An 11,510-nucleotide genomic window follows, 5' to 3' on the forward strand; every position below is an offset into this window, starting at 1 on the left:
TACAGTATATACGTGGCAAGGCAATCTATATAGCATAGATTTCTGGCTTCTGGACCTTCTTCCGGCGTATCCTTGCTAAAAGATACGGCGTACACTTAACAATGTACGGGTAGAAGCCAGAGATACTGGAGGCATCAGATGAGTGCGCGCTGTAAAGATGGAAGCCCCCTCGGTTACAATGCGATTCAACGTCGCATTGGACCCCTTTCCTATTCTCGAGTATGCACTGCTAGCGACGCTCATCGCGAGCCCATCCACCAGGGCTGACCAGGCGAGCCTTGACGGTAGCTCAGTCCTTAGGACCGAGCTTCTTCTCCTTGCTCATCACAGGGGTCCAGGGTCCGAACATGCGGACCGGTTTGCGCTAATCGGTTGCTCCTCCACCAAATACACATCGGCTACTTCATTTCTTGCTGTCTTGTGGGATGCCGGGGAAACCTTGCTGTTGACTCGTCATCCATGATGGAGGCGATGTCCCGCATCCAGTGTCATCCTCTCATTGGGCCAATAGACTGGGCTGAGCCCCCTCCCCTGTCACCGAAAGATGGATCTGAACCCTGAGGAGGTCCGCATGCTACCCCGTCTTTTTCGACGATCTACTTGTACACAAGTTCGATCCAATTGCCGGGCCCGCGATCTGTTGACATATGGAGACCCCAAACCACCCTGCCCTGGCAGCCCTGGCCGTCTGACCAAGTATAGGTACAACTCGAGGTAAGTGCTGATTCAGAGCTTAGTAAGAGGCGCACATCTTCTGCACCGGCGGCCGTCTGGGTGGGCCACTTGGTCTCGAGCCGGTCGTCGATTTTAGAGCTGGGTGTCCCGTCCTCCCAGACCAATTCTCATCCAAGAGCCATCCATTACTATGCGCTTGATCCTCTTGCTGGGGCCGTGGATATGATTTGACGCCGGACAGGGCCCCGAAGGTTCTGCCGTCGAAGCCAATAAAGGTTAATCCGCAATATGTAAGCTGTCGTTGTCGACACCTGTCGAGTGGTGGACTTTCTCCTCGATTACTTCTGGGGAGGACCACTCGAGTAGCCATTGTCAGTGGGATTGTTTCAACACGGCCTCTCCCAGAAACGAGGCACTCCCAACGAGGCAACGGGGAAAACGTACCTCGTTGTTCTCAGGGGGAGCGACAGTATACTTCACAGACTTAATTGTGGACTCCACCTAGACCCTACTCGGTAACAATGACCCTTTGGCGATATCTTCCACAGGCGAGGACATGCTATATGTGGTATGCAGACAGGATGAACCGCCCCTATCAACACTACGGGACTCACCCTGTCGATGCTGTTGAGCCTGAGAAGTATATCTCTTTGCTCCCGCGTTACAAAGCTCAGTCTTTTCTATTGGTACGGGGATTGCTTTATGAGACGAGATACTAGTTTTCCCATTGTCACCAAATATTTGTCGATTTTACTTCCAGCAACTTTCATCAAACCATGACATCTCAGGCTCTTGTGCCACTTTGCTCTCCACCCACCTTCACCCCCTGCACGTACATGCCTGCGTCGCAGTATCACATAAGATGCAACACCTATCGGCTGCCCCCCCTCAAATGACCAATACATTCCATAGTTTCCCACTTAAATCGGAAACATTCGAAATTTAATATAAAATTAAATAAAATAGGTAAAGAAATGCTGTTTCTTTGTGGTTGCTGGTGGTCCTGTCCAAGGGAGATGAACACTAAATCAGCAAAGGAAAAATACGCCTATTTATAGTTGATTCGGACTCATCTCACGCTGACATGATCTATGACTAGGGAACTCCCAATGGTCTGAGTAATGGAACGGGATAGGTATCTAGCCTTTTCCCTCACGGCGTCTCAAGGCGAGCTGGGATGATGGCCTCGACGAAAATGGGCCGATCTTGCGGTTTTGCGACCTCACGATGTTATCGAATGGTCTTTGAAACAGCGGCGTTGTCACTGCTGTGACCGAATGCAAGTCTCTCCTTCATAACGTATGATGCTATGCAATCGCCCATCTACATAAGTCAGTAGCACCCAAGATGGGCATACAAGAGCTGGCTGGCTTACGCCGTATACGCAGACAATACCGAGACACATCTCGCAGTGTCAGATTAACGATCGCCCCGAGTGGTCGACGGGTGTGCCTCTGAAGGGGGTTGGACTTCGATGAAAGGGTTATCATGGTCACTGAACTCTGGAGGGTGGCCATGCCGATGCTCTCTGCAACACGTATATGCTGATGCTGTGCGTCCGTTTCTAGTGGGTGTAACAGTCACACAGTTATCTAAAACATCCCCATGGGGGCATACACCACGTCGATGACCAGAAACAAGCATTCTACCCAGTCCCCGCCACTCTCCATCTCATCCATCCCGCTATATGCAATATTTGTAGCAGTTGTCTGTGCCGCGTTCGGAGACTTATTGGAATGATTCGTATCCGGGGCCCGTCGACCATACACCTCGTCAGCCTCGCTGAAACGGGGAGCCCAGTTTGCTACCAGAAGAGTCCTTCGCTTTCTGTAGGTATATGGCGCGTTGTAATCACGGACCACTCCGCATTCTCTGGGGTATTTGCGCCATCTATCAAACGCGAAGAGGGGATCTTGACACCGCGGCAGGTAGCCTGTGCGTGTGTTTAAGGCATACGCACACGGTTAGTACTACTTACAGGCCAAAGCCCAACCTTCCCGCCGTTATCACCACATTCGCTTCGAGACTTGCAGTTCAAAAAGGCCAAAAGACCTGGGCTAGGTTGGTCTCAGCAGGGAGAAAGGGGTACGCGATGTTTGACCTCTTTGCCCTTCGCTCTGACCCCTTCTCCTTCCTCGCCACCAGCCCTCCCGGGCTTCTATCCCCAGAATTGTCCCTCAGCTGATCAATCAACCAATCCCATCATCACTGACAAAGCGTATCATAATCCCCGCTTCCCCCATCCTGCCCGCTCTGAAACACATTCAGCGGCCTCCCACACGGCCCCTCGTTCCACCCGTTGTAGTACAGATTCTCCCACCGGAGGCCCCCGGACGGGTTGCCGGACCCGCCCCCGAGGACCTCGCCGACGGCGCCGTTGGGACACACGGCGGCCGCGTTGTTGCCGTTATCGCTGTTGGGAGACGAGACAGAGCCGTGGTTGTACACGGCGACGCACGTGCCCGAGATCCAGGGGTTGATCTTGTTGTTGTTGTTGTTGTTCCCGTCCGGCTGCTGGGTAGACGGCGGCGTCGCGATGGCTGCGGTGGCCGGAGACGGGAAAGGCACGTAGCTCCACGCCACGCAGTTATAGATCCCCGCGCAGCTGACGCAGCAGTCAAGCTTATCGCTCACGAGCCCCAGCGTCGCAACGGCGGTGCTGATTCCCGTGATGCCCGCCAGCGACGCGCGGTTGGCGTGGAAGGACGGCTGACAGAAGGCCGGTATGGTGGTCTGAGGCCAGGTCGCGCCCGCGCCGATGGCGGTGCAGGTGGTGGTAGTGGTCGGCAGCGGGGCCGCGTCCACGAGGCAGGAGCAGGCGCTGCTGAGGCGGGAGGCCGGGTAAGACGAGGTGGCCGTCGTCGTGAGGAAGGCCGGGACCGTAGGCGTGGAACAGTCGGCCGCCTGACGACCCTGGACGGCTAGGGCTGGGGCAGCAAGAGCAGGGCCAAGCGACCTCTTGCGGGTCGGAGGATAGGGGCAGGGCACACCGCCCGGCCAGGCATAGCACGCGGCGTTTCCTGGGATAGTGCTCGGTGTGGGGGGCGAAGGGTAGCTCAACGGCGTCCCACTGCCATGGGCAGACGGCTGCAGGTTATACAGGTACAGCGGGTGGGCGCTGCCTGCTGTCGTGGCAGTGACCTAAGTGCTGTCATTATCAGCCCTGTCCGGGGAAGAAAAGGGGACAGCCAAATGGTGGGGAGTTATGCTGCTTTTGTTACCGTAGAGTAGGGTCGACAGAGGTAGTCATTGCAGAACGAGGTCGCTTCAGCCGTTCGCGCCGGGTTCAAGAGCCCACGCAGAAGATTATCGCGTGCGCACCCTGCTTGGCGACCCTCGACAGGCCCAGCTGAGAGAGCCGGAATCACAAGGCTGGCAACAGTAGCACCGATGGCGATCAGTCGCGCTTTCGCCATGATAGGGAGGTAGTTTTGCTATGCCACAGTTGAGAAGAGAACGTATGTAATAATCATCTCTATTAACGCTATCATAGGCTGAGCTGAACCAATACTTATATACTGATTGAGCCGAGGCCGTCTCCCCACGACGCCGGCGCCAATATTACCGATGGCCATGAGCTTGCAGATGGAGGGTTGCACTTTAAGGTTTTCGTAATTGCTTCTTCCAGTCAATAATAGACTGCAACATAAGCCGCATGAACCTCGTTGTGATAGGGTGATGCAGATGGTATCGATGGTGCAAACACGAGCCGTCCCCGTCCCCGCCCCCCTAGTTCCGGGTCGCTGAGCGACATGGACCCTCTGCGACAGCGAGCCTCTCCCGGTGCTGGCGTTGGGCCTAGACCTTCGATGACGGTGGGATACCACCCGCCGGCTTAGGTTACCATAGATGCATGAGACCCTTGCCAAGCAAAACCAATAGTCGCGAAATCTGACTTGCAGTCCGCGCCAAGTCCAGCGATGATTGGTAGATCGTATGCGTGGCACACTATTGCAGAGTGCTCGGTTACATCAGCCGGATCTGCCTCTGTTCTACGAGCAGCGGAGAGCCACAAGAGAGACAATACCAAGAACCTGGCATGCAGGGCCGCGCTATATATAGTAACGACATTCATGTAAGGGGGGCTAGCTCCCCTAGTAGTTGCAGGGGCAGGCTAATACACCACATTTTGGTGCGAGCCCTGCGTGGTATTGACGTTCTAAAATGAGAGTGTACCACCATCCAAACGCCAGACGTGTGTAAGATGCATGATTGTCAAGAAAACCCAAGCATCGCTGATCAAAACAAAACAAAACAAAACAACAGGCCCACTCGGCCACATGATACCAAACTGTACCGCGCTTATGCAACCGCAAAGTCACTGGCATATGCCAATACTTGCTCTTCCATCTCACTGCGTCTTTTAAGCCACAAACAGTCGAAGCAACCCAAAGCGAAAGAAACAGCATGTAGGGAATGAACGCCACCATGTAAGGCATATACCAATCAGTACCCGAAGCTGTCGTGTTGATGGACAGGACAGCGGCCTGGGTGATTCACAAACCAGGCTGTGATGCAGGAACGGTGAAAACGGCAGAGACATTCCAGTCGGGCCATAGGCACCCCTTCTTCAAACTCCTCGAGGCAGATGGTGCACTCAGCAGAATCGACACAGTCCTTTTCCGTCGCCACGTACGGGAACATGCCAGTTCGTCGAACGGCTCGAGGTGGCGGTGTATTATGACCACCTTGTTGGTTGGGATTGGATGGCGCGGGCGAGTATGAGCTGTGTGATGTAATGCAGGAGTTGATGTGGGCTTCGCGCAGAACCTCGAAGTTGGGTAGTTCGCGCGAGGGCAGCTCTCGATGGCAGACGGGACACTCATCTTCCTCCGGAATTTGGGGAGGGGCGGCAGGGGCCGGTCGTTCATAGCAGCAGCTGAAGAGGATGATGCAGGGTATGACCCGTACTGAGCTCTGTAGTAAGAAGAGGCATGGCCTCGCGGCTGAACAGAGCCTTGGCGGGAAGAGGAGGCAAAAGCTTCGCCTGCTGGCGTGGATTGGTGGTAGTAATAGCCAGGGCGGCCGACCACATTCCCAGAAGCGATGGTGCGAGCATCGCGTTCAGCATGGCTAGAGCGAGAGAAGTTGGAATTCTGAGCCGGTGTTAGCAGTCTGGCCAGATTCATGTATTGCGCAGTGATACGACTTACGACCGTAACGCTCCGATTCCTAGGGTAAGCGCTTGCCGGAGAATTCGTCATGAAGAAAGATGAAAACCCACTACCCGAAGCCTCGGGGTTTCCATAGCTAGTAACGCTTGCGGAGCTCTGGGACCTCTGATGGGCAGATCTTGGCGAAAAAGGAGGACCATGGGCCGATGGCTGGCCTTGGGATTGCGGTGGCGTCGTATTCGGATCAGGAACACAGGGATTGCAAAGCCTCACGCGCTCGCCACCACCGATATTACTGAAATCCATCATGGTGCCCTCTTCGTCCCAGATTCCTGACGCACGCAGCAAGGCTTGGTCGCCAGGAGGCCGAACAATGTACTGATACGGTATAGTGATGCGATGGGGCGAGCAGTTGGCGCAGACGACTCTGCCACACTTACGGCAGTGATGTTTCCTAACAAAAATGCTAAATTGCGTACGGCATATGGGGCACAGGGTGACCTCGGCGTCTGGTTGCCACCTGGGCAGCGTGAACTCGGAGGGTCGCCGGCGCACTCCTTGGGGCTCGCTGGGTCGAGCCTGGTGGGCAGGTTGAGCTGGGAGTAGGCCTGACGATTGAGAGGCGGGTCTATCACCGCGTCGGCCACTTTGCGACGACCCTCGTCGGCCAACCAAAGATGCGGGAGACGTTGGCTCGGCAGCATAGCTTGGGAGAGGAGGCAGCTCATTTTGGGTACCAACTGCAGTCCTCGGGGAAACAGTCAAGTCGTTCAAAGCCTCCAGCAGGGTCAGCCCAGGGGCCCTTGTTGGCTCGGCGGCGGCCGATGTTGATGGCAGTTCGGCGGGTTCAGCTCGTTCTCCAGAGCTTTGATTTGGAGGGGTCGCAGCGCCCGCTTCTCCTACTACTATTGTTTCCTGGTCGCCGTCCATGTGCTCGTTCTGTGATTCCGGAATGATCCCCAGCGGTTCTGTAATCGTAGGCGATTCGGTCGTTTCGCCAGCTGCATCGAGTTCTGCCTGGCGGTCGGCGGATTCTGGTGCTGCATCGTGATCTTGGTCGTCCGGCGAGCGTGGGGGGCCCTCGCTCATTTGGGGGCTCAGCATTGGGCCGTTGAAGGGTGCGCGTGCGCCATGGGCTGCTTCGAGGGCCGATCCGTTATCGCTGCCAGCATACGAGCTGCCAGACTCGTCGTCGTTCGGGCCAGGGCGCTGATCAACGTCGGCAGAGGATTGGCGACTTGCCATGGTGTGTGTCTCGTGGCTGTTCGGTTGGGGCGGGCGGGACGGTATGTGTGTGGTCGCGATGGCGGGGAGGGTGCGGCTCTGCAAATGTGCCCACAGACGGGCTAGCCATGAACCGATGGTGTCAACGCGTATCTCGGTGGCCCAGCTCGGGTTCTTGGTGAAAAGGGCGAGGCTGGACTTGCGGGCAAACAAAAAGTTATCCCAGTATTAAGATGGGATTAAGCTCGAACTGTCGGCGCTGGTGGCGTCGAAGACGGAGGGGGTCAGACGATGACTGTGGAGGTGGAGTTGGTAGGACGGCTCATCCACAATTAATTGATATAACCATGGATGTCGGAGCGCGTCTATTGATGCGTGAATGGATGCAATCAATGCAAGTCAGATCGGCAAGGGGTCCGTTGAGTAAAAAGAATAATAAATACAACTGCGAGCCTGCACAGGGGAGGTTGGTTTGTACCGTGCGTGCGTATTGGTATGCCATGTAGGTAGGCACGAGACCAGCAACCGGAGCAGGAGTGCGATGTGCAGTGCAGTAAGCTCAGGTAAGTGAGTGACTGGAAGCCATGGTGAACATGTGGTGAATCGCTGGCTCGTTAGCAGGCTTAGCAGGGTACTGGGTTGCTTGCTGATTGTTGATTGCTGCCCGTTGCTGGTCGCGCAAAGTGCTGTCCGTCCCACTGATCAGCCGTGGACGGCGGTACCTTATCACAGCTCCTATCAAGGTTGTTAGGCGGCTGGCTGCGTGGTACGTACCTGTACCGGCTCTCGTCGGCCAACATTCATTCGATCAAACGAGGTCAAAACCGGGCAAGTCCGTGAGCTCGTACGCACTGTACTTGCCTAGCCGCATGCTCCTTATCGCCACTACTCCCAGCCAGGCTTAGCATGGTGCTGGATATTTCATGTGAGGACCCTTGCACCCCACTTGGCTTCCTCTTGGCCTACTTCTACTGTAACCCCGGTGATTGGCAAGGGTCAAACCAGAGGGAAGGATTCGAAGCATGCACTACAGAACCTCCACGGACGATACATCAGCCTGCTTGGAGAGCTGGCGTACTGGTCTACCATAGTAGCAACATTGGGTATGTATACGGTATGGTCTAAATACAGGTACGTAGGGACAGAATCCTCGAATCTATCGTTGCTATCAAGCACCAGGGGTTGAATTCGCAGGCAACAATGCACCTCCTCCACTCACCAACGTCTCCAGCTTCATCATCAACTCCGGTATCCGAAACGGTTTGGAGATGGCGTCGTCCATGCCAGAATCTCTCGCCATGCTCACTTGTTCACTTCTGGCATTAGCACTCACGGCCATGATGGGTATGTGCCCGATGATTTCACCACTTTCCTGGCAGTCCCGGATCTTGCGCGTGCATGCGAGTCCGTCCATCACAGGCATTTCAATGTCCATCAATATTACCGACAGATCTATTAGCGGAGGCGACGACGCCCGCTTGCTGTCACCTGCTTTCGCCGCCGCCCAGTATGACGTCTTCCGGAGAAACTCGAGCGCTTCTGCGCCGTGATCGCTGACATGCACTTGGCAGCCAGCTTTACGTAACTGCTGCGAGAGGACCTTTTGCTGTGTGGTCGTGAGCCATTTGCCCATGGAGTAGAAACTAATGGCAGCGCAGGGTGCGGAATGGACTTACGTTGACCAGGTTATCCTCAACAATAAGCACAGACAGGTGGCCTATCTTTCTCCGAGTATCGTGCTCCACGGTCCCAGGCCAGTTCAGTGGCGAGTCTTTCGCGGCGCTGAGTTTGATCGGCGTAGGAGGAGGTGCAATGCGCGTAGCCACGAAGAAAGTGAACGTCGAGCCCACGTCTGGTTCCGATCGTACTCCGATCGAGCCTCCTTGTAGCTCGGTGAGTTTCTTCGATATGAAAAGGCCGAGCCCACTGCCACCATACCGGATGTGCGTACGCGGTGTTGCCTGGGTGAATCGGGTAAAGAGCTTACCTTGCTCTTCCGACGACATGCCACAGCCGGTGTCCTGGCATGATACCCACATATATACCGGACGCCCGAGTCCCCATTCCGAATTGTCAAGCAGGCCCGTCGATTCCGTAGGGGCAGCGGCGTATGAGATGCCACTGGAACTATCGGATGATGGTGGTTCGGCACTGCCGCCCAAGCGCACCACAATCCGCCGCGTCGGTCGGTCCCGAGTGAATTTGATAGCGTTTGTCAGGAGATTGATCAGGACTTGTAGTGTTCGGCTTGGATCCATCATGACATATTCAGCTCTCATTTGCTTGACCGAGGGATCCTCGATAAATATCAGGTCAATGCCGTCTTTCTTACATTCAAGCTCAAACATGTGGACGGCCTCGCTTATAACCTGCGCAACATCCACCCTCACCGGCGCAATAGCCATGAGGTTGGAGTCCATCTTAGAAAGAGTCAGGATGTCATCCACAACCCTCTTCTGATGAAGAGAGCACGAAACAATGGTTTGAAGTGAGTCCAGACACTGTTTAATTTCGACATCCGTCTGTTGGACGAGTCGGTCGTCTCCCGGATGCGATTGGGAAATCATCGCCATGACCACCTTCAACGAGTCAATAGTCGAGTCTGCCGATTGTATGATGGCCGACAGGGGGTTCCTCATTTCGTGAGATGTCATGTCGATGAAGTTTTCGTGCTTCCGTTTCGCTGCGAGAGCCTCCTCAGTCCGCGTCTTCTGGACTTGTTCGGCCCACTTGAAGCGTGATATGTCTGTCATGACACAGAGATAAGACGCGACAGTACCGTCGTCCTCGAATTCTGGAATGACTGAAGATTCCACCCAGACCGGTCGAGATATGCCGTCCCCATCGGCCCAGGTGCGTTGTAACCTGAAGACAGCTTGCTTTAGTTCTTGGTCGGAAATCAGTGTATCCCATTGCCTGTCTACAATGGGGTAGTCCTCTTCGTAGACAAAGTTGTGCCAATCCATCTTCTTGAACTCATTGGTGGGAGGATGATTCGACATTTCGAAAAAGCGAGTGTTGCAGTACGTGATCCTCCGTGACGTGTCGATGACAATGATGGCGACCGGCGCCAAAAGGGCGAAACGAGTAAACTTACGCTCGCTGGCCCGCGCCCGTTCTAGAGCCTCGGCCCGCTGGAGCGCTTGCTTCTGTATCCGTTTCTGGGCGCCAATGTCGATGGTATTGCCCGCGATACTAGCCACGTTACCGTCGTTGTCCCGAATCGGCACGCACGTGCAGAGGGTCCATTGGTAGTCTTCCACTTCCTCGTCGTGGGGAATACCATACTGCGCGTTCTTCCAACGCATCTCGAACGTGACTGGGGTGCCCATAGTCAGGTTGTTCCATTGGAATAACGCCAATTCCACATCAGGTGGATAGACTAGGTCCACGAATGAGAAGTCTTGGTGGAGGGCTAGGTCTCTCGGATGAAGACTTTGCCTATAGAACGATTCCTGCGCTTTGCCGTTAGCTATGCTTCGAGTGTAGTATGCACAATAAGTTCAGTACATTAGCTCGTAAAAGCCTTCCGTAAGTGTCGTATTCGAAGTTGCCGACTTCACCCATATCAATCACCTTGTACAGGGTGGTGAGTCTGGCATCGTAAAAGCTGGCGTCCTCTAGCTTCCGGGGGGCATCGTTGGTAGAAAGGGAGCGGTCGGGCCGTAAGCCCCTTTGCTGGTAGGCGACGGTTGCTTCAGTGGCTTGAATGCATTTCCATTTGGCGGAGATGGTGAAGGCGGACCAGATGCGGCCAGAAAATCGGTATTGTGGCCGCCATTGTGCCACGGTCTGCGCCCAGGCCCGGAACTGTTTTCCAGTCCGGGTGTCGCGCAGGACCTGCTCTTCGAGTCCGTCGAGACGGAAGGCACGGTTTGCAAAGTAAATACCAAAGGACAGCGGAGCGGATGGGTCGATGGGCGCAATAAAGGTTGGTCTCGGATCCGCGTCCAAGAATTGTCGGGTTCCTGGCAGTTCTGTCAGGGGATCGGCGGTGCTATCTTGCCACGGTGGAGGTGGGAGTGAAGACTCCAACATTGCCCTGCTTTTCCGCGTATCTCGAGGATCGCGGAACCATTGGGCCTCCAGGTCGCTCCAGCGCCAGTGACTGGGTCGCTTGCTCTCGCGGATAGGGAGGGACGGGCGAGGGTCGGAGAAGAGCAGTCGGTTTGGGTTCAGATCGAGACAACGAGAAGTGCGAAGCGAGGGACAATTGGAACAACAACAATTCTTCTCGACGCTTGTCGCTTGACGCGCCGCTCGACCAACAACGGGCCGGCCGCCCATACGTCAGTGCCACTAGTGCCATACTTGATAGTGGAACATGGCCTGGACCGCTGTATCAAATCTTGATTCGCTTCTTGTTGAAATGTCTCGCTAACTCGACGGCTAAGGAAGAAGCCATCCTCAGGACGGTAGCCCGACGGCGAAGCGCAAGAATATAGGCAGCTAGTGGCGACGCTGCCCATCCACCAGACTCTATGCCCAACCGTCGAG

The 11,510-nt window shown here is 55.2% G+C and overlaps 3 protein-coding genes across 3 annotated transcripts; all 3 read right to left on the reverse strand.

Moving 5' to 3' along the window:
* Window positions 1-2,880: 2,880 nt before the first annotated feature.
* PG986_006715 (uncharacterized protein) lies at window positions 2,881-4,091 on the reverse strand (the record flags this gene model as incomplete). The annotated part of the gene is made up of 2 exons (XM_066842937.1): window positions 2,881-3,816; window positions 3,897-4,091. The coding sequence occupies 2 exons, from the start codon at window positions 4,089-4,091 to the stop codon at window positions 2,881-2,883; spliced, it is 1,131 nt and encodes a 376-aa protein (XP_066699049.1).
* Window positions 4,092-5,121: 1,030 nt separating this feature from the next.
* PG986_006716 (Zinc finger- FYVE-type) lies at window positions 5,122-7,034 on the reverse strand (the record flags this gene model as incomplete). The annotated part of the gene is made up of 2 exons (XM_066842938.1): window positions 5,122-5,592; window positions 5,829-7,034. 2 exons carry the CDS (start codon window positions 7,032-7,034, stop codon window positions 5,122-5,124), a joined length of 1,677 nt encoding a protein of 558 aa, XP_066699050.1.
* Window positions 7,035-8,181: 1,147 nt separating this feature from the next.
* On the reverse strand, window positions 8,182-11,300 carry PG986_006717 (uncharacterized protein; the record flags this gene model as incomplete). The annotated part of the gene is made up of 3 exons (XM_066842939.1): window positions 8,182-8,619; window positions 8,690-10,468; window positions 10,524-11,300. The coding sequence occupies 3 exons, from the start codon at window positions 11,298-11,300 to the stop codon at window positions 8,182-8,184; spliced, it is 2,994 nt and encodes a 997-aa protein (XP_066699051.1).
* Window positions 11,301-11,510: the final 210 nt, after the last annotated feature.

This window comes from Apiospora aurea (assembly GCF_038362705.1).
Source record: "Apiospora aurea strain CBS 24483 chromosome Unknown utg000005l_segment0_segment0, whole genome shotgun sequence".
NCBI lineage: Eukaryota > Fungi > Ascomycota > Sordariomycetes > Amphisphaeriales > Apiosporaceae > Apiospora > Apiospora aurea.